Below are 22,508 nucleotides of genomic sequence, written 5' to 3'. Positions count from 1 at the left end.
TAAGTGTACAAGCTAAAACCATAGTACTTAGAAGAAAACACAGGAGTAAATATCCATGACTTTGGATTAGGCAATGATTTCTTGGATATGACACCAAAAGCATAAGTGATAAAAGGAAAAACAATTGACTTTGCCAAAATTAAAAACTTTCGTGCTTCAAACCATCAAGAAAGTGAAAAGAGAACATACAGAATGGGAGAAAATATTATAAATCATATATCTGAAAAGGAACTTGCATCCAGAATATATAAAAAACTTCTACAACAGTAAAAAGACAACTCAATTTTAAAAAGGACAAAGGATATGAATAGACATTTCTCCAAAGAAGATATACAAATGGCCAATAAGCACAAGAACAACATTATTAGTCCTCAGGGAAATGCAAATCAAAACCACAATGAAGGAAGGAGATTTGCCATGAGATCAGAAGAAATGAATGGTACCTGGCTACCATTACTGAATGTTTTGATCAAGCATCCAATGGGTGGATACTGATAAAAAGGAGGAGAAATGTAGAAGAGAACTTCAAATTCTTAAGGAAACTAGACTTACTGGATCCACTGAAACTGAGGGAACCCCCTAATCTATTGCCTGGAAATAATCTTTAAACCTTGAACCGAAATTATCCCATGAAGTCCTCTTTAAACTAAACAATAATGTAGCTCAAATAATAAAGAACGTTTGCCTTGAGCATTGCACTCTTTTAAAGAATCATCTATATAAGATCAAATTGACAACAGTAACTCTAAAGCAAAAATGAGAGCTTTAAGGAGCAGGGAGTCTAGGTTAATGGTGGGAAAACAATAATGCATAGAGACAGTGAGAATAGTGAGACAATGTGAAGTATGTAACCCATGTCATTGAACTGTACATGCAGAAATTGTTTAGTGGGTTATGTTCTGTTGTGTATATTTTCACCAAAAATTTAAAAAAAAAAAAAGGAGGAAAGGAGATCAAATAACTTTCCAGACAGGCAGGGTGTCAAAAATTTACTTCCCATGCTCTTTTTCTCAGGAAGCTATTATGAAAGTACCTCACCAAAACAAGAAAGGAAAAACACATGGAAACCAGAAAACAGAGGACATAATATATGAGAGCCATGAGTCAAAACCACCTCGATGGTAACTGGTAAGGGAATCGCAGGTCCATGGTAAATAAAAGTTCCAGGATGAGAGCTGCCTAGAGTGCAATTAGTCCTCAGAGGAGCAGGATGACAGAGGGTTTGAGTAAGGGTGGCTCCAAGGGAAAATGCAACTAGTAGGTTACCTGATGTGTCTGAATGAGAGCAGATCTACAGTTCTGTTCAAGAGTCTGGGGTTAAAACAGTTAACATGTATACAAAAAACTACGCAAACAAAAATACACATTATTACACCTGGGAAAAGAAAAAGTTGTACAAGAAAAAACTTGATTAGAAACCCTGGTAGTGTAGTAGTTAAGAGTTCAGCTGCTGTAACAGCAGTTCAAATCCACCAGGCACTCCTTGGAAACCCTATGAGGCAGTTCTACTCTGTCCTATAGGGTCGCTAAGAGTCGGAATCGACTCAACGGCAATGAGTTTGGTTTTGGTTTTTTTGGATGTGGCTCAGTTATAAATAACAATGTAAATACTAGATGTTGATCTAATAGAAAAAATTGTTTGGAGGTGGGGAAACTGCAAGAGCACGATCTCCCATACTAAGAAGTCAGAAGGTAACATCTACAAATGACAACAAAAGAGTAATATATGCCTATAATTTAGGTTTATAATGGTAATTACTAGAAGAAAGAAATGGTAATTACCAGAAAGAAACAAAAGTGGTTGCCTTGGGGAAGATGGAAGAGGAACTAGGAATGAAAAGAGGTAAAACAGGGAATTACTGTTTGTTATTATAAGTCCTCATGTGGAACATGTACATGGACCAAGAGGCAACTGTTCAAAGAGAACAAGTGGATACTGTGTGGTTTAAAATCAGGAAAGGTGTACGTCAGGGCTGTATCTTTCACCATACATGTTCAATCCGTATGCTGAGCAAATAATCCAAGAAGCTGGACCATATGAAGAAGAACGCAGCATCAGGACTGGAGAAGACTCATTAACAACATGCGATATGCAGATGACACAACCTTGCCTGCTGAAAGTAAAGAGGACTTGAAGCACTTACTGATGAAGATCAAAGACTACGGCCTTCGGTATGGATTACGCCTCAACATAAAGAAAACAAAAATCCTCACAAATGGATCAATAAGCAATATCTTGATAAACAGAGAAACTACTGAAGTTGTCAAAGATTTCATTTTTCTTGGATTCACAATCAATGCCCATGGAAGCAGCAGTCAAGAAATCAAATGTACTGCACTGGGCAAATCTGCTGCAAAAGACTTCTTTAAAGTGTTAAAAAGCAAAGATGTCATCTTGAGGACTAAGGTGCACCTGACCCAATCCATGGTATTTTCAATAGCCTCATATACATGTGAAAGCTGGACAGTGAATAAAGAAGATCGAAGAAGAATTGATGCCTTTGAATTATGGTGTTGGTGAAGAACACTGAAGACACCACAGACGTCCAGAAGAACGAACAAATCTGTCTTGGAAGAAGTACAGCCAGAATGCTCCTTAGAAGCGACGCTGGTGAGTCTTTGTCACATGTACTTTGGACATGTTATCAGGAGGGACGAGTTCCCGGAGAAGGACATCATGCTTGGTAGAGTAGAGGGTCAGCAAAAAAGAGGAAGACCCTCAACAAGATGGACTGACACAGCGGCTGCAATGATGGGCTCAAGCACAGCAATGATTGTGAGGATAGTGCAGGACTGTGCAGTGTTTCGTTCTGTTGTACATTGGGTCCCTATGAGTTAAAACTGACTCAACAGCATCTAACAACAAACAACAACATAGGAAGTCTTATAACATTATGGATTTTTAAATTATGCATTTGTATTAATGATTAAAAAAATACATTGTCTATACCAATGTTCACTGTAGCATTATTCCCAACAGCCAAGAGGTAGAAACCACCTAAGAAAGTGTCCATCAACAGATGAAGGAATAAACAAAATGTATCATACTATGGAATATTATTCAGCCATAAAGAGAAATGAAGTTCTGGTACATGCTATCAATGGCACAGATGAACTTTGAAAACATTCTGCTAAGTAAGCCAGACACAAAAAAACAAATATTATGTGATCCCATTTATGAAACAGAGTAGACGAATACATACAGACAGAAAGTAGATTAGTTGTTACCAGGGACTGAGAGGAGGGATGGGTGAGGAGTTATTGCTTAATGGGTACAGAGTTTACATTTGGGATGATAAAAAGTTTTGGAAAAAACAGTAGTGATGGTTGCACAACATTGTGTGATTAATGCCACTGAACTGTTCACTTGAAAATAGCTCAAATGGCAAGTTTTATGTTGTGTATATTTTACCACAATTAAAAAACAGAGGCAATCAAGGCTGAACAACAACAACAAAACCAGAACAGTACTCCCTTGTTGTATAATAGCATAAAGTGAGTGAATATAATTAATTCAACTCTGCATCCAAAGCTTAAAGAAAAAGACATGTCCTCAGCAAATGAGGGCTAGTTAACGCATGGTAAGGGCAACCACACTCTCTTGGCAACCCTGAACCCACTATTCAGAAAGACTACACTGGCTAGAACACCAGCCTTACTCAGCATGGTGTCTGTTTGCTTTGTAAGGGAGAACCATAAGCACCTACTTTGTGCTAAGGACTGAATGAGTGATGGTAGATTTATTTAACCCCACAACCTGTGAGATAATAAACACCTTCATTTTATAGATTTAAAACACAGAGTCATTTATCCAAAGTTACAAAAGCAGCACAGTAGATTTGAACTTCATATTTAGCTTTATTTCCAATGTATCACTGCTTTCCCCTAAGCAACCTAAACTATGAATCTCTTCAGAGATTTAATCCTAAGGTAATCTTTCTTTCCAAAATAAGATCTAAACATTTCACACTTATTTTTTCCTAGACTATTCAAGAGAAGGCAGCAGTGGAATTGAGTCTATATGCACAGCACCATCATTCTTTATATGTAAACATTTAGAAATGAAGATATTTTATAGAAAACAAAAAATTACATTTTTTGAAATGCCTGTCATATAATAAGTGTTCAGATATATAAAGATATGTATACATATATATCTGTGTGTATATGTGTGTGTGTGTGTGTGTGTATATATATATATATAAACTAAAGATTTTGACTCTTTTATTTAAGTGGCATCTACACTATTACTGACCACTTATCTTGAGTATCACCACACAATGAGCATATTTTAAGGCATCTCAGCCCAATACTTATATTTGGAGATAAGAATTATGAAAACAATTATACTTCAGAAGCAATGACTCTTCCATTTTTTAGCTACTCTGATAAGAAGTACCTGGTCTTCAGTAAGATTCTCAGCATCCCAGTTGCTGCAGCGAAGTAGAAGGGACTTGTCAAGCGGAAAGTTCAAAACGGTCTCAGCAAGTGATTTCAGGCTAAGCCCATTACAGAGCAAATTGTTTCTATAAGAAATGAATAAAATTTTGTATAAAAAATGGGCAAAAGACATGAACAGGCAATTCAGAAAAAGGCATAAAAATGGCCAATAACTGATAAAAAGCTATTCAATTTCACTAGAAATCAAAGAAAATAAAATAAAAATGATATACAATTTTTCATCTATCAGATTACAAACATTGTTTAAAATAACCATATCTAGTATTAGTGGAGCATGAAGAATAAAGCATTCTCATCTAAAATTCACAGATTATCAATTTTTACAACGTTTACAGAAAACATTTAACAATAAAGTTATCAAAATTTTAAACATGAGAATTCTCTGATCCAGCAATTCCATTTCTAGGAATTTACCCTAAGGATGAATGTACATAAAAGGATCTTCATTGCAGCACTATTTATAGTAGCAAAGAATTGGAAAAAAACTAAATGCCCATCAACAGAAGACTGGTTACATATCCATGCAATGTGATTCCATACAGCTATTTAAGAGAGAGAGCCCTGGTGGTGCAGCAGTTAAGAGCTCGGCTGCTATAACAAAAGGTCGGCAGTTCAAATTCACCAGTTGCTCCTTGGAAACCCTATAGGGCAGTTCTACTCTGCCCTATAGGGTCTCTAGGAGTCAGAATCAACTTGACGGATAGGGATGTGAATCTATATTTATTGATGTTAAAGATGTCCATGACATATTAAGTAAAAAAGATTGTGAAAGGAAATGTATACTATGGTACTGTTTACATTAAATACATGTACTACATGTTAAGTATATGTACACGATTCTAGGTGTGTGAGAGAGGAAGCTTAAAGAGATAATAGGAAGATACTAATCAAATGTCAACAGTGATACTACCTCTGAGTGTAGGATTTTTGGTGATTTTATATGTTCTTATGGATTGAACTGTGCCCTCCCAAAAATATGTGTTGTAAATTCTAACCTCTATGCCCGTGGTTATAATTCCATCTGGGAATGGGTTGTCTTTGATATGTTAATGAGGCCGCATCAGTGTAGGGTATGTCTTAAATCAATCTCTTTTGAAATATAAAAGACTGAACAAGCAAGCTAGGAAGGAGAGATGGGGTAAGATCAGTGACAAGACACTTGGAGCTAGCTCTTCAAGGAACCAGGAAGCAGAAGCTGGAGAGACAAGGATCTCCCTCCAGAGCCGACAGAGAGAGAAAGACTTCTCCTTGAGCTAGTGCTCTGAATTTGGACTTCTAGCCTCCTGAGTTGTGAGAAAAAAAATAAATTTCTGTTTGTTAAAGCCATCCACTTGTGGTATTTCTGTTACAGCAGTACTGGATAACTAAGACAGAATTTGGTACTCGAAGAGTGGGGTGCTGCTCTAACAGATACCTAAAATGTGGAAGCGGTTTTGGCATTGGGTAATGGGTAGGAGCTGGAAGAGTTTCAAGGTGCCTAACAGTAAAAGCTTAAATTGCTTGATGAGACTGTTGGTAGAATTATGGACATCAAAGGTAATTCCAGTGAGGGCTCAGAAGAAGTGAGGAGAGCAATAGAGAAGGTCTCTATTGTCTTAGAGAATACCCATGGCACCACCAATAGAATGTTACTAGAAATGTGAATATTAAATGTGCTTCTGGTGAAGCTTTGAAAGAAAATGATGAACATGTGATTGGACAATGGAGGAAGGGCGACGCTTTTTTATGCAATGGCAAAGAACTTGTCTGAATTATGTTCAAATGTTTGGTGGAAGGCAGAACTTGGAAGTGATAAACTTGGATATCTGAATGAGGAGATTTCAAAGCAAGAGGGCTGCATGGTTTCTCCTTGCTGCTTAGAGTAAAATGTGAAAGGAAAGAGATGGACTTAAAGATCAACCGTGCAAAATAAAAACAGAACTTAAAGATTTGGAAAATTTTGTTGTACAAACTAAGGACATGTGTTCTAGAATGTTCACCAAGGCTACACAATCTTTTGTTAAAGAGATTAAGCCTATGACTGATGGATCTAGCCAACTACCACAGCAGAAAACCCATCAGCTTAGACTGAAGTGGACAGAGAAAGAATGAAAGGAAAGAACACTGTCTGCCTCTTGGAATTCTACAGGCAGGAAACAGGCCAAAGGGGCTACATCTGCTATCCTTCGAGAAAAGGACCATCCTTGGAGCAGCTCGGAGATTAGCAGATCTGTTGGAAGCAGTACAGGAAGCAGGGCCTTCATGGTTTCAAAGGGTGGGACCACGGTCTCCTGGATCCTAAAGGGTTAGGCCACAGCCTCCTAGGTTTCAAAGAGCTGGATCTTCGTCAACTGGGTTCTGTAGTGTGGAGCTGCTGTTAAGGAGTGCCGGGGGATGGGGCTGCTTTCCAAAGCCGAGGGGGTGAGGCTGCCATGCCCAACAGGCAGAAGAACAGGGCCTGCCAGGGCCGAGCGAGGAGGGTTGCCACTCAGATAGACTAGGAAAATGGGGTCACCCAAAGCCAAGGGAGCAGAGTTGCCATCCCAGTAGGCCTGGACAGTGGAGCTGAAGTCCAACCGAAGGGTCTCCACCCAGAATCCAGACAGTGCGGCCAACACCCAGAATCTGGAGGGTGGGGCCATTGCTCAGATAGTCTCAGAGAAGAGAGGATTATTTTCAAGACTTGAGAACTAAGGTAAACTGTTCTGCTGGGTTTTGGACTTGTTTGGTACCTGTTATCCCTTCTTTCCCTCCAATTTCTCCCATTTGTAATAGAAACGTCTACCTTGTGCCTGTTTCACCATTGTACTTTGGAACAGATAACTTGTATTCTAGATTTCATAGGTTTACAGATGAAGAGGAATTTTGCCCCAGGATGGACTACACCTAAAGTCTCACCCATATTTGATTTAGATGCTTCAGAAGATGAGATTTTAGACTTGGAGTTGATTTAAGACTTTTGGGATCATGTGATTGGGTGAATGTGTTTTGCACGTGGCAAAGACATGAATTTTGGGGGGGGCCAAAGGATGGAATGTTATGGCTTAAACTGTGTCCTCCCAAAATATGTGTTGTAAATCCTAACATCTATGCCTGTGGTTATAATCCCATTTGGGAATGGACTGTCTTTGTTATGTTAATGAGGCAGGATTAGTATAGGGTATGTTTTGAGTTAATCTCCTTTGAGATATAAAAGAGATTACACAAGCAAGATAGGAAGGAGAGATGGGGTAAGATCAATGACAAGACACATGGAGCTAGCTCTCCGAGGAACCAGGAAGCAGAAGCTGAAGGAACAAGGACCTTCCTCCAGAGCCAACAGAGAAAGCCTTTCCCTTAAGCTAGTGCTCTGAATTCAGACTTCTAACCTCTTAAACTGTGAAAGAATAAATTTCTGTTTGTTAAAGCCATCCACTTGTGGTATTTCTGTTATAGCAGCACTAGATAACTAAGACTTATATTCTTCATATTTTTCTATATCTGAATCTGCTAATGTTCACATATTACTTTCCAAATTTGGAAAAGTGATAAGGTTATTTTCATTAAGGGGTGAAGGCACAGTAAAACCAAATAATAACCTATTCTTTCTGTTCTTCGAGAGTTCCTGGGTGGTGTTAACGGTTAATGTGCTTGGTTGCTAGCCAAAAGGTTAGAAGTTCAAGTCCACCCAGAGGGGCCTCAGTAGAAAGGCCTGGTGATCTACTTCTGAAAAATCAGCCATTGAAAACCATATGAATCATATTTCTACTCTGACACACATAGGGTCACCATGAGTCGGAACTGACTCAACGGCAACTGGCAGGTTGGTTGGTATGCTCTTCAAAAACTTTCTGATTAAAATAGCTTCAGGGTGGTGAAAAAAAAATTCATTAATCCAAGGATCAGAGACTCCTACCAGGAGACAAATGTGCAATTAAGAACACATCAGTCTTCAAAAGTGAAGCTGCGTTCTTGGTTACCAAGTGAGACACTAGCAGTTTTGGAGCAGGAGGCTTGGAGTTGGAGGTTCACACCAGTGTTATAAAATGCAGTATTCCCTTAGGTTCTGTAGGGAATGAAATCATTATAACAATGAAGAAAAGGAAGTCTTTCCTTACAAAGCAAGCAGTAAACCAATAGATGTCATCACCTTCAAAAGGCAGCAGTCACTAAAAAGTACAAAAAGGTCCAGACAAACTTAGGTAAAATATATAACCCACTGCTGTCGAGCTGATTCTGACTCATAGCAATCTTACAGGACAGAGTAGAACTGGGGTTTCCAAGGCTGTAATCTTTTTCTTGTTTTTTTAATGCTCAACAAGCAACTTTGTTTGTGTGGTATTCTTCCGAGGAGACCTTCTCAGAGGGGGCTGGGCCTCTGTGCAGGTTGGAACCTCTGAGCGAGGGCTCTGGTCTGGTCCCGGCACCTGTGGTCCAAGAGGCCACGTGGGCTTGTTCCCCAGCCTCGTGCTATGGAGGCTCTCTGCCTCTGCAACCAGGGAGAGACATGCTGGTGTCATGTCCAAGAGCCCTGGCCTTCCTCTCAAAAGGCCCCGGACCCTCCCACCTGCATTTCTTTCTTGCTTCCCCTTTCATCCAAGGCTATAATCTTTACGGAAGCAGACTGCCACATCTTTCTCCAGCGGACTGTCCCTTTGGTTGGCAGCGAGTGCTTAATCATTGTGCCACCAGGGCTCTGAAATATATGAAGTCCTATACAAATGGAAATTAAGTTTTGGGGGGGCACTTAAAACTTTCTTTTATTAAAAATTAGAAAAATAATGAATGTGCTATTAAAATTTTAAACAATAGAGAGGCATAATGGGTGAAAAATGAAAGTCCTCTGCCCCACACTTCCATTTCTTGGGATTAACTACTCTTAACAGTATGTGTGGCCCTTCCAGACTTTTTCTATGCACAACTAAATAAACAGATGGTTAGATGGAGGAGTAGATGTAATTTTTTGGTATTTTATTGTTGTTCTGCAACTTGCTTTATTCACTTAATGTATCAAGGACCTCATTTCATGACAGTAAATACAAATGCACTTACTTCATTCTTTGTAATAGCTGTGTAGTTTTCTAAGCCTGGATATAACATAATTCTTCATCACTCCCTCCACAGAAAAACAGTATTTAATTTCTAGTTATTTAATTCCATTTAGGTCATTAGTCTTTTTATTTTTAGTGTCCTATTTGGGAAGGTTTCACATCTCTTGAGGACGAATTAAAAGAAAATGCCAGCTTTGTCACTTCAAAGTTTCACTAGGAAAAATTCCAAAATCATGTACAACAATCTCTATAATAAATAATGTTTGATTAACAGACAATAAAAAATGCAAACCAAACAAACTAAATTTTCACATTATACTAAATTTTTTCCTTTGTTTTTTTAAATTTTGTATTTTTAAATTTTTTTAGTATAAAGAGAAATTTTAGTTTGTTAGTTTGGTTTGTATGTAAATAAAATGCTTAGAAATTAAGTATAATTTTTTTTCAAGTAATACATTAAAATATTGCTGTTAAGAAAAAAATTGTAGGAGCCCTAGTGGCATAGTGGTTAAGAGCTCAGCTGCTAACCAAAAGGTCAGCAGTTCAAATCCACCAGCCACTCCCTGGAAACCCTATGGGGGAGTTCTACTCTGTCCTATAGGGTCACCATGAGTCGGAACCCACTTGACAGCACCTAAGAACAACAACTAAAAAAATTATGACAAGCACAATTTTCATCAGGACTTCTCTTAGTTTATCAAATTCTACCTCCAACCTTTTAATGTCAGTGTTACTTGGAGCATGGAGAGAGGCTGTTTTGGTCCATGTTATTATAAACAAGTACTGATATAACCAGCTAATTACTGTCCTCTAGAACTATGGACCCAATGTAGTTAGATTATCTAATTTTTCAAGAAAAGTCAGAAATACAGATTTTACATTAAACATACTGGATTTAAAATAAAAATTTTAAGGACGCATCATCTAGACCAAAAAACCCCATCTGCAGCCCCTATTCAGCCTGTTTATAACTGACAGCCTACAGAGATACCTTATTAATATTCCATCTAAAAAGATCAGATCTAGATAAACTAAAGTTTTCTCAGAAGTTGGAATATTTCCTTACAAAGTCAGTATCCATCTCAGAAACCTCTAGGCTTCCAAATAACTTCAGATATTTCATTAACGATTCCCAGCAATCTACAAATCTTGCTAAACTATTTGCCCCATAGCTACAGATATCTCAGCATGCATACACACCATACCTCTGCCTCACGGCTAGGTATCGGAGGTCCAGATATCCCTTAACAACGAGGCCATAATCCTGTAGGAGCTTGCTGGCATCTTCTGAACATCCCACTCCAACTTTTAAAATGGTGCCATCTGCCAAAATGTCCAGTAATGTTCTTGGTAGTGTTTTTCCTCCATGGATTAGCTTGGGCAAGCGAACCAGGACACAGAGGCCACTTGGCGAGGCCATCTGTAGGAGTGACAGAGGACTGATTCTGCCTTCTAAATTCACCTGCAACAGAGGACAGCCACAGTTCACATCTAGCACAGTACCGAGTGTCTAAAAGGCATATCCTTATCTTCCCAAAGGGATAATATGACCAAACTTTGTGTTCAAATCTAGGGATAAACCTATGCTAACAAATGCAATGGACTCTGTGAAGCAGCAGCCTAGGCAAAGGCTACCTAGGGCCCAAGCTCCACAGACTGAAATGTGAGCCATCCATAAATAGTGACCAGCTGACACAGAGTGGCTCCGGGACACACAGTTGCAGTCATACTAAACATACTGATAATAAAAGGCTAAGGGGAAAAAACAGGATAAGAAGAAGTATGCCAAATGATAAACTTTTTTTTTTTAATTATCAAGACTCATATCCTAGTCAACCAACTCATTCACCTAATTATCACTGCTTCTAAGATCTAGATTTTTTTAAAAACTTTATTGTGGTAAAATATATGTAACATAAAATTTGCCGCTGTAACTACTTTTAAGTGTACAATTCCATGCCATTAATTATATGCACAATGTTGTACCACCTTCACCACTATGTGTTTCCAAAACCTTTTCATCACCCCATACAGAAACTCTGTACCCATTAAGCAATCACTCTCCATTCCCCCTGCCCCCATCCCTGGTAAACTCTAATCTACTTTGTGTCTCTATACTTTTGCCTATTCCAGATATTTGATAGAAGTGGAATCATACAATATTTGTCCTTTTCTGTCTGGCTTATTTGACTTAGCACAGTGTTTTCAAAGTTCAAGATCTGGATTTTTAAAAAGAGGTAGAAAATACAGTGCTGTAAATAAATTGTTGTTAGTCGCCATCAAGCCAATTCCGATTCATGGCAACCCCATGTGTGCAGAGTAGAACTGCTCCATAGGGTTTTCAAGGCTGTGACCTTTTGGAAGCAGATCACCAGGCCTGAGGTAGTACCTACCAATGTAATAAATCCTGGTAGCACAAAGTGCTTTCTCAGCATTTTCTATGGACAAATGTTGCTTGTAAAAGAAAAAATGTTTAAGCAAGTATCCTTATATTTTAAGAGATGAAAGTAACTTTATATATTAACTGATCTAGGTTTAATCTCTTTGGGAGCATAGATAAGTTAGAGAAAATACTAAAAGTTAAGGAAGTTCTCCCCAGAGAAACATACATATAAAATTCACATATAATTTCAAGGGATTAAAGATTCCCTAAAGCCATCCATGCAACCCAGATTTAGAACCCGGTAACTTCCAGTCCTTCTCATTTCCCAGAAGAGGAAGCTTTAGGCCTACAGGCGAAAGCAGATTGTCCAAACATGCAAGATAACAGCAAAGCCGTGACTAGAACCCAAACTGCCTAATCTCTAGAACAGTAGTTCTCACTCAGAGGTGATTTTGCACCCCAGGGGATATTTGGCAATGTCTGGAGAAGTTTTTGGCTGTCACAACATGAGGGTGGCAGTTGAGAAACCCTGCTCCAGGGCGATGGCTGTTCTCTCACTACCATACTACCTGTGGTAGGCACTGCACCACGTACCACTGTGGATAGATACAAGGTTATGTAAAACATGGTCCCTGCCTTAAGAACTTACAGCCTTTTAGGTGGAGTACGATACACACAAATTCACATACACACACAGAAAATGACATGATAGACCAAAGGAATGGTTCCAATAGAGTGCTACAAGTAATCAGAGGAGGCATATTTCATAACATCACAAAGAGGTGCAAGAGTCCAAAGAGCCCTGGTCCTCAGCTTTGACCTCGATGCTGAGCAAAACCATGGTTTAACTCGAAAAATGACTTCCCTTCTCAGGCACTGAGCTATTTCCACAAACCTCAAATGAATGCATGTCAGTTTGATCTCTATTTTGGAAGGCTCAGCTAGAGTCAAACAGGTCTATAAGAAACCTGACTACTGGTTCTTGTTGCATAAAAACTCATCTAGATGTGGCCAAATCTGTTTTTTTATGAATGAATAATTCTCTCCCTCTGTAATACCTGCCTCTCCATGAAAAAGCTACAGATCTGTACTTCTAATACATAGCACTACCAATCTGACATAAAATTGGACTGCAAATTCCAATGGCTGGATCTTTCTACATCTTTTACAGTCAGGTCCCATTGCCTAAAATATACTAAATCAATAACACAGACAGATAGCTAGACAGATAAGCTGAGTTTTCATTTTAATAATGGTATAGTTTCTGGATTGTGCTTAAGATCCAATGTATTATAATCAATGTTTTCCCACTAAGAATCCAAGTGTTTGTAATACCAATAGGTGCCCAATTAATTTATATTGAATGCATAATGAGAAGGACAATGCTTCTAGCAGAGTCAGTTTAGCCTAAAGAATAAGGTATCTATAGCCTTTGTTGCTCGTATTTCACCCTTTTGCTTTCTAATATCTTCCTCCCTGACATCATTTACCACTCATGAAAACAATGGAATCCTTAGCTTACCAATGTTATATTTATTAAGAAAAAAGGGAACACTTTCATTTCATTAGCATTGTTTAATCCAGTGGTCTCTATTTTTTTTTTTTTTTTTTGGACCTTTGAAATTCAGATAACTATGTAAATTGAAAACATTCTTAAAACTGTATTTAGAGTTAAGACTCTTGTTATGAAAAGCTAGGTACTTCTAGGTAAGGTAGAAGTATTTCTAGGTAAACCAGAGCAGATTTGACTTTGTACTTTATTCTTTAAACAAATTTTAAAGAGTGGAGAAAAAATAGGTTATTTACAGAAAACAGTATCTACATATGCACTCAGAGGTCAAGTTTGGTGACAGAAAGACTTAAGTACATGCTGGCATCTCAGAAGCAGTTCTCAAAGAGCTTTGTTTTATGTTCTTGGATTTTGTGTGTTGCCTAAGATCGTTCTTCATCCTCAATCCTGGGAGCCAAATAGTAGTTTAAATATCCCGTTATCAGCAATTTCACACTCTACAAAAAGGGGTACATCTGAAGACATATTGAGCATTACTGCAGGAAAGAGTGGAGTGGTTTTTGTAAAGAAGTTCAGGTACCTAAGTGCAAAAGTTGGCTGAACTGGTTCATTCATCTCTATGGTAACAGCCTCCTCTCCTTTACAGACATACTTGTTTGTGACAATTTAGTATCTTCATTTCCAAGATTTCCACTTGCAGAAAATTTCACTCCAATTTTTGCACAGGAAATGACAAAAGCATCTCCAATATGATTGAGATCTTGGCATATACAGGCAAATTCACTAGAAAGCATTTTTACTACAATGCTATACTCTTGTTCTGGAATTCCAAGTTTTTCAACATCTAAATCCATTAACTTCATTTCATAGTCTGAACTTTTTCTTGGTTTGGTGACTGAAATACTAGTGCCAAGGTATCCACATTATCTTCAGCCCTTAGTGTAATGATGTCTTCACTGCCAGCACATTTTCGTATCTTGGACATGCTAGTGAGGTTCACGCCCATGGCCAGGTTGCTTAATTTTTTTTTTTTATTAGTCAACCAATATAAAATATGTTTGGGACATACATAGTGTAAAAGTATATTTATTTATAAATTACATACATGTAGTACTGTACTAATATACTATATACATTATTGTACACAAAAGTAGAAATTTAAAATGAATGAAGCCATCATTATAGATAAAATTTCTAACACTTTTTTCTGTATTTCAGTGATTGATTTAGAGAGAACTGATTTAGAGATCCTCCTTCCTGAGGGCCAACAGATAATCTATTTAGCCTCAGGAGCTGATAAACTTTCTGAAAAGGGCTGTGATTCTTCAAATGACCCTGTGAGGGCAGCAACGAGTAACGAATGATCTGAGACCATCCGGGATGGAGCAGGCTAAACACTAAGCATCCCTAGTCTTTGTAGTATATGTATCAGTTAAATTTAGACCATGGCTTTGAAACAGGAAAGAGCTTGCCCTGTTCAAACAACAATGAAGACCCAATGTGGCTGGAGAGTAGTTAAGAGGAGGATGGGAAGAGAGTGGAGGAGACAAAATCAGAGAAGTCGAGAGATGCCAGAGCATTTAAGTCCTTATATTTAAGACAACTGCACTGTATTCTAAGCAATGGAAGGGTTTTAAGCAGAGGAGTGACATAATCTGATCTGCACTTTTAAAAGACCACTTTGCCTACTGTATGGAAAAGAGATTATAGGGGCACACAATGAAAGCAGGAGGATGGTTAGAAGGCTACTGCAATAGTCCAGACGAAAGATACCTTAGGCTTGGACTAGGGAGTAAGTAGAGGAGATGTAGAGAAATAGGTGGATTAAAAATGTACCTTGGAGATAAAACCAATAATACTCCTAAATACAAACCAAAAAGAAACTAAACCCATTGCAGTCAAATAGACTCCAACTCACAGTGACCCTATAGGACAGAGTAGAACTGCCCCATAGGGTTTCCTAGGCTGTAATCTTTATGGAAGCAGACTGCCACATCTTTCTCCCATGGAGCAGCTGGTGGGTTCAAACCACCGACCCTTCAGTTAACAGCTGAGTGCTTAACCACTGCACCACCGGGGCTCCTTCCTAAATAGGAAGGGAAGGATTAATAGTAAGGAAAAGGGAGTGGACCTCACGCAAGGATGGCTTGGGAAGGATGTTCTTGGGAAAATGACCTTCACTTCACACAATCTTCATTGCACCAGTTATTTGCACCTGTTAAGCAAGGGCATAAGAAGCCAGAGTTTCCAGAAGAGAGCAGGCAGGAGTCAGAGGGCTAGAAAGGTATATTAACATCTCCACTCCCACCTCCCCAGGAGAAAGGCAACAACAGCTTCTAAAACATGGCGAATCCTCACTTGGTACTGGTGATTTATCCAGAGTTGCACATCACCAGGGTAACTCAGGGGGATCTGGACAAGTTTCTCTCTATCTGGTAGCATGTTGTGTTACTTCCTGCTTTATGTAACCATTACTTTGAATTCCATATATTTTACCATTTAAGTAATTTAATATGCTATAACTGCCTGCATGCATCTTACTTTCAATCATATCACCATCCTGTTGGACAACTATTTAGGGAGGAATCAAAGATGCCTCCCTGTTTTACTCTTAAACGTGGGGAAGACTGGTGATAACACAGGTTTGGGAATTAAAATCAAGAGTTCTGTTAGGAGCATATGACATTTGAGAAGACTGTTAAACATTCAAGGGGAGATGTCAAGAAGGCAGGTAGATATGAGGCTAGAGCTCTAATTTTGAGAGTTATAAATGTAACAATGATATCTCAGGCCATAAAATCAGATGAGATCACTTAGGAAAGGAATGTAGATCAGAGGACATAAATTAGCAGCCAATGACTCATCTGCTGGCACACAGACACATTTATTATTTTTTTAGTCTCTACATATTTAAAGGAGCCCTGGTGATATAGTAGTTAAGAGCTTGCCTGCTAACCAAAAAGTCAGCAGTTCAAATCCACCACCCGCTCCTTGGAAATGCTACAGGGCAGTTCTACTCTGTCCTACAGGGTCTCTATGAGTTGGAATCAACTCGACGGCATCGGGTTTGCTTTTTGGTTACAAATTTAAAAATCTGTGCCAGACTTTTAAAATTAGTAAAATTCACATTAAAAAAAAAAATCCTTATTTGTCTTAGTTAGCTAGTGCTGCTATAACAGAAATACCACAAATGGGTGGCTTTAACAAACAAATTTATTTTCTCACAGTGTAGGAAGCCCAAAGTCTGAATTCAGGGTGCTGGCTCTAGGAGAAGGCTTTCTCTCACTGCTGGCTCTGGAGAAAGGTCCTTGTCTCTTAGCTTCTGCTGCTGGATGATCTTCATGTGGCTTGTTATCTCTCTTTCCGCATCTCTGCTTCCTAGCTTCCCTGTTTAATCCCTTTTATATCTCAAAAGAGACTGATTTAAGACACACCCTACACTAATCCTGTATCATTAACATGACAAAGACAACTCATTCCCAAATTCAATTATAACCATAGGCATAGAGATTAGGATTTACAACACATACTTTTGGGGGACACAATTCAATCCATAACATTCTACCCTTTGGCTCCCCAAAATTCATGGCCTTCCCACATGCAAAACACATTCACCCCATCACATCGTTCCAAAAGTCTTAAATCGACTCCAAGTCCAAAACCTCACATTCTGAATCATCTAAATCAATATGGGTGAGACTTTAGGTCTAGTCTATCCAGGGGCAAAATTCCTCTTCATCTGCGAACATGTGAAATCTAGAACGTAAGTTATTTGTTTCCAAAGCACAATGGTGGAATAGGTACAAGGTAGATATTTCCATTACAAACAGGACAAACTGGAGGGAAAGAAGAGATAATAGGCACCAAGCAAGTCCAAAACCCAACAGAACAATTTACATCAGTTCTCAAGGCTTGAAAATAATCCTCTCTTCTCTGAGACCATCTGGGTAACGGCCCCGCCCTCCAGACTCTGGGTGTTTGCCATGCTCTCTAGATTCTGGGAAGAGGCCTCTCGGCCCTGGGATTAGCGCCACCTTCCATGCCCTCTGGGATGGCAACTCTGCTCCCTTGGCTTTAGAAGGCCCCATTCTCCTAGTCCATCTGAGCAGCAACCTCACCCCCTTGGCCGCAGCAGGCCCTGTTCTTCTGCTCCTTGGGCATGGCAGCACCTCCCCCTCAGCTTTGGGGAGCAGCCCTATCCCTCTGGCACACCTTAATGGCAGTCTCACATTCCAGAATCCAGTTGGTGAAGATCCAACTCTTTGAAACCTAGGAGGCTGTGGCCCCATGCTTTAGGATCCAGGAGACTGTGGCCCCACCCTTTGAAACAGAGAAGGCCCTGCTTCCTGTGCTCCTTCCAACAGTTTTGCTGAACTCCAAGCTGCTCCAGGGATGGTCCTTTTCTTTTCTTGGAGGACAACAGATACAGCCCCTTTGGCCTGTTTCCTGCCTGTAGAATTTCAAGAGATAGACAGTGCTCTTTCCTTTCATTCTTTCTCTGTCTCCGTCAGTCTAAGCTGATAGGTTTTCTACTGTGGTGGTTGGTTAGATTCATCAGTCACAGGCTTAATTTCTTTAACAAAAGACTGTGTAGCCACATCCTTGGTGAACACTCTAGGACACATGTCCTTAGTTTGTACAAAAGACTTCTCCAAATCTTTAAGTTCTGTTTTCATTTTGCACAGTTCATCTTTAAGTCCATCTCTTTCCTTTCACATTTTACTATAAGCAGGAAGGAGAAAGAACATGGACCTATTGCTGTGAAATCTCCTCAGCCAGATATCCAAGTTCATCACTTACAAGCTCTACTTTCCACCAAACATTTGAACATAATTCAGACAAGTTCTTTGCCATTGCATTAAAAACACTGCCCCTCCTCCACTGTCTAATCACGTGTTCATCATTTTCTTTCAAGGCTTCACCAGAAGCTCATTTAACGTCCACATTTCAGCAACACTCTGCTGCTGGTGCCATGTGTATTCTCTAAGACGATAAAGACTTTCTCTATTGCTCTCCTCACTTCCTTCTGATCCCTCACCAGAACTGCTTTTGATGTCCATAATTCTACCAACAGTCTCTTCAAGGCGATCTAGGCTTTTACTATTAGGCACCTTAAAACTCTTCCAGCCTCTACCCATTACCCAATTTCAAAACCGTTTCCACATTTTAGGTATCTGTTACAGCAGCACCCCATTCTTCTGGTACCAAATTCTGTCTTAGTTATCCAGTGCGGCTGTAACAGAAATACCATAAATGGGTGGCTTTAACAAACAGAAATTTATTTTCTCACAGTTTAGAAGGCCAGAAGTCCAAATTCAGGGTGCTGGTTCTACGGGAAGGCTTTCTCTCTCAGTCAGCTCTGGAGGAAGATCCTTTTCTGTTTTAGCTTCTGCTCCTGGGTGATCTTCATGTGGCTTGTTATCTCTCTTCCCTCATCTTTGCTTCCCTAGCTTGCTTGTGTTATGTCTGTGAGACTGATTTATGACCAGGGACAGATTATCCAATAAGCAGGGTAAGCACATGCTTAGGGCATCAACAACACCAGTTGTCCAAGGCAAAGCCCATAGATGCCAAGCAAACAGGACACAAGGAATAGTGAGAGTTGCCGTGGAAAGGAACTGGCAATTTACTAAATGAAACTGATCCCAGCTCTAGTTCATGAGAATGTGACAGCTGACAATAAAGTTTAAGCAGGGTCATGAGGGCACCCACGTGCAAGGTTGTTTAAGCTATGAAGCCCCTACCACTTCAACACCTTTGTTGACATCTGTCTCCTATGGTCCCCTGCCATGTAACTGGAACTTCTTAGCTCAGCAGGTCTCTTGGGAGTTTACTATTTCTTTCCAATAAACAAGAGGTGGGGGTGAGCTGTGGAGTCTAACTTGCTACATTCACCCAATATGCAACTGGATACAACATGAGCAGTTACCGTGCAAGACCGGATTACATTAATAGATAACAGCTCTCTGATCCATTTTGAGGGAACCATCAACTCCACCCAGGAGAGCCAGCAATGCTCTTTGCCATGATACAAACACAAGGGTATGCTCTTGCACACGTCCTGGTAAACAACCAATGAGAACTCCAGTCCCAGATGATGTGCAAAAGCAAAGGAACTTGAATAAATTGACCACTGCAATGAATTCAATCAAGTTACTTTTTAACTGAATAGCATTTACATACAGAGTTATATCCCAAGCAAAAAACCTTAGTACCTCACATCCACTAAAAATTTTATAATCCAGTTCATCTCATTCCGCTAAAATGGCATACACCACTTTTGCATTCAGTCAGTAATATTATGGTTGCATTTAAAAAGAAGTTACATCATAGATAGCTAAGACACACACACACACACACACACACACACACGTACATATATATAACTCACATATAGCATTCGAATGCATGAGTAAGCAAAGGAGGGTGCACCACAGATTATCAATGCTTAGGGCCCTCACATGCCTTAATCTGGCCCTGCTTAAAACACATCCTATACTAATCCTGTCTCATTAACATAACAAAGACAACTCATTCCCAAATAGGATTATAACCACAGACATAGAGGTTAGGATTTTTTTGGGGAGGGACACATTTTGGGGGTGAGACAGATAGGGTTAACTGTGCTGGCAGGATAAAAGAGCTGTTAAAAGACTACCACCTAGAAGTTGGGTAAACAGGAACCACATCCTGTCAACATAAAATAAGGTTAGAAAAACCTGGGAATTACTACTTTCTCCTTAGTGTTTTTCTAGTCCCTTTCCCCTTCTCACAGGCTCCGCATGCACAAAAGAACAAAGTGTGACCACTGTTTTGGTCCACTGGAGGGGGCAAAGTAATACAGAAGATCAGTGTGCCTGCGCCATATCCCATAATAAGTGATGCTGAGAGTTGCCGAGGGAACTCCGTCTTGAACATCAGCAGGTTCCATCTTGGATTCCAGATGCGGGCGCAACCTAATTAGTATGCACTACCATTCCAAGGAGTACCTGCCCCTTCAAAGAAACCCACTGAATATTCATTGCTCTACTGTCCCCACCAAACCCATATAAGCCTTAGCCTTGCTTGCAATCCAGTCTTTTGGAGAGGCATGAGCCCTGACTGACTCCTTTTACTTGTCACAAGTAAAATAAACCTGTTAGAGCTGAACCGAAAAATTGTCTCCTCTGTATACTCTTACAAGAGAAAGACAAGGACCCATTGAGTTCAGAGTGCCTCCATGCCTCCGGCGTTAACAGGGGGCACAATTCTATCTTGAACAATCTTTTAAGTTTTTCTTTAAAGAACTGGACAATCTGGCAACACTTGGCTTGAACCATATAGCAGCTTGTTCATTTACATGTGGCGTAAATTTTCTAACTCACCATAATGTCTTCTCAATATGTGGCCAACTATCATCTGCCACTTATCATTGTACTTGTACACCATTGTTTTTTTAATACAAAGAAATATTTACTGAGATCCGTATCTTTATCAAACCTAAAAAAATAAAACATAGATGCTAGAAGCCTTGTGCTTAAAGAGAAATGAGAGGGAGTATATCTTTCTGGGAAACACAATAATATTCCTACGTATTCAAAAATGCAAACAACCACTCTACATCATTCATCTACATAACCCGTCTGGACCTTCAGGCATCTGTGTTTGCAATCCCTGGGGTGGATACAGAAGAAATTAAACCCAAGACACTTCAATATTTAGATGTCAGGTAGAAGCAGAATCAGAAAAGGAGAAAGAGGAAAGGATAGTGAGATGGAGAGTATAAGGGCATTAAAGCCAAGATGTGAATAACTTGAGTAAGAAGTGTGCAGATGTTTTTGAGAGTAGCAAATATTATTTGAGAATAATATAAGTCCAAGTAAGTGTCTGCTGGATTAAAAACCAAGAAAGCCATCAACCTGATCAGTTTTGGTAGAGTAACATAGAGGCTGTCAGATTAAAGTAGGTTGAAGAGTAGAGGACAGGAAAAAATAGACGTAAAAGCAGAAATCAATGAAATAGAACCCAAAGATAAAATAAAGAGGGTCAACAAAGCCAAAAGTTGGTTCTTTGAAAAGACTAATAAAATTGATAAAACCACAAAGGGAATAATCAAGAAAAAAAAAATAGAAAAGCACAACCAACCAAGATCAGGAATGAAAACACAGACATCCCTACATATCCATCAGACAGTTAAAAAAAAAAGATGATATTATCAACAAACTTATGCCAATAATTTAAAAATTTGAAAAGTAAGGCATATTTAGATGCAAAATACAATTTATCAAAACTAAGATGTGAACAGAAAATATGAATAGTCCAACAACTATTAAAGAAACTGTATCCATAATTCAAAAACTTTCCTTAAATGAAAATGTAAGATGGTTTCACCAATAGGTTCTAACCAAACATTTAAGGAAAAAAGAATGACAATCTTACTCAAACTCTTCCAGAGAACAAAATTAGGAAACTCAACCTATGAGGCCAGCATAAACTTGATATCAAAACCTGACAGGGCCATTTCAAGAAAAATAAATTATAGGCTAATAACACAAACATTTTTTTGTATGTGTGTACTTTAGATGAAGGTTTACAGAACAAATAGTTTCTCATTAAACAGTTAGTACACATATTGTCAACACTGTCCCTTCTCAACCTTGGGTTCCCTATTAACAGCTTTCCTGTCCCCTCCTGCCTTCTAGTCCTTGTCCCTGGACTGTTGTGCCCCATTAGTCTCATTTTGTTTCATGGGGCTGTCTAATCTTTAGCTGAATGGTGAACCTCGGGAGTGACTTCATTACTGAGCTAAAAGGTGTCCAGGGGCCATAGTCTCAGGGTTTCTCCAGTCTCTGTCAGGCCAGTAAGTCTGGTCTTTTTTTGTGAGTTAGAATTGTGTTCTACATTTTTCTCCAGCTCCGTCCATGACCCTCTGCTGTGATCCCGGTCAGAGCAGTCGGTGGTAGCTGGGCACCATCTAGTTGTGCTGGACTCAGTCTGGTGGAGGCTGTGGTAGTTGTGGTCCATAAGTCCTTTGGACTAATCTTTCCCTTCTATCCTGTTCTCTTCATTCTCCCTTGCTCCAGATGGGATGAGACCAGTGGAGTATCTTAGATGGCTGCTCACAGGCTTTTAAGACCCCAGATGCTACTCACCAAGGTAGAATGTA

General features: G+C 39.3%; 1 protein-coding gene and 1 pseudogene across 2 annotated transcripts in view; both read right to left on the bottom strand.

Annotated features, from left to right (window-relative positions):
• EXD2 (exonuclease 3'-5' domain containing 2) overlaps positions 1–22,508 on the bottom strand; it is a 53,737-nt gene that overhangs the window by 13,334 nt on the left and 17,895 nt on the right. For both annotated transcript variants that reach the window (XM_004370979.2, XM_023726318.1), the window contains exons 3-4: positions 10,676–10,932; positions 4,400–4,526 (exon numbers count right to left, since the gene is read on the bottom strand). In XM_004370979.2, the coding sequence (XP_004371036.1) occupies positions 4,400–4,526; positions 10,676–10,932 (384 nt within the window). The remainder of the gene's footprint in view (positions 1–4,399; positions 4,527–10,675; positions 10,933–22,508) is intronic.
• Positions 13,548–22,508, bottom strand: part of LOC105757026 (proliferating cell nuclear antigen pseudogene) — a 14,062-nt pseudogene continuing 5,101 nt past the window's right edge.

This window comes from Trichechus manatus, unplaced genomic scaffold, assembly GCF_000243295.1.
Source record: "Trichechus manatus latirostris isolate Lorelei unplaced genomic scaffold, TriManLat1.0 scaffold00010, whole genome shotgun sequence".
Taxonomy (NCBI): Eukaryota; Metazoa; Chordata; class Mammalia; order Sirenia; family Trichechidae; genus Trichechus; species Trichechus manatus.
The sequence above is the reverse complement of the archived record's forward strand: the minus strand, read 5'-3'. Positions and strand labels throughout refer to the sequence as shown.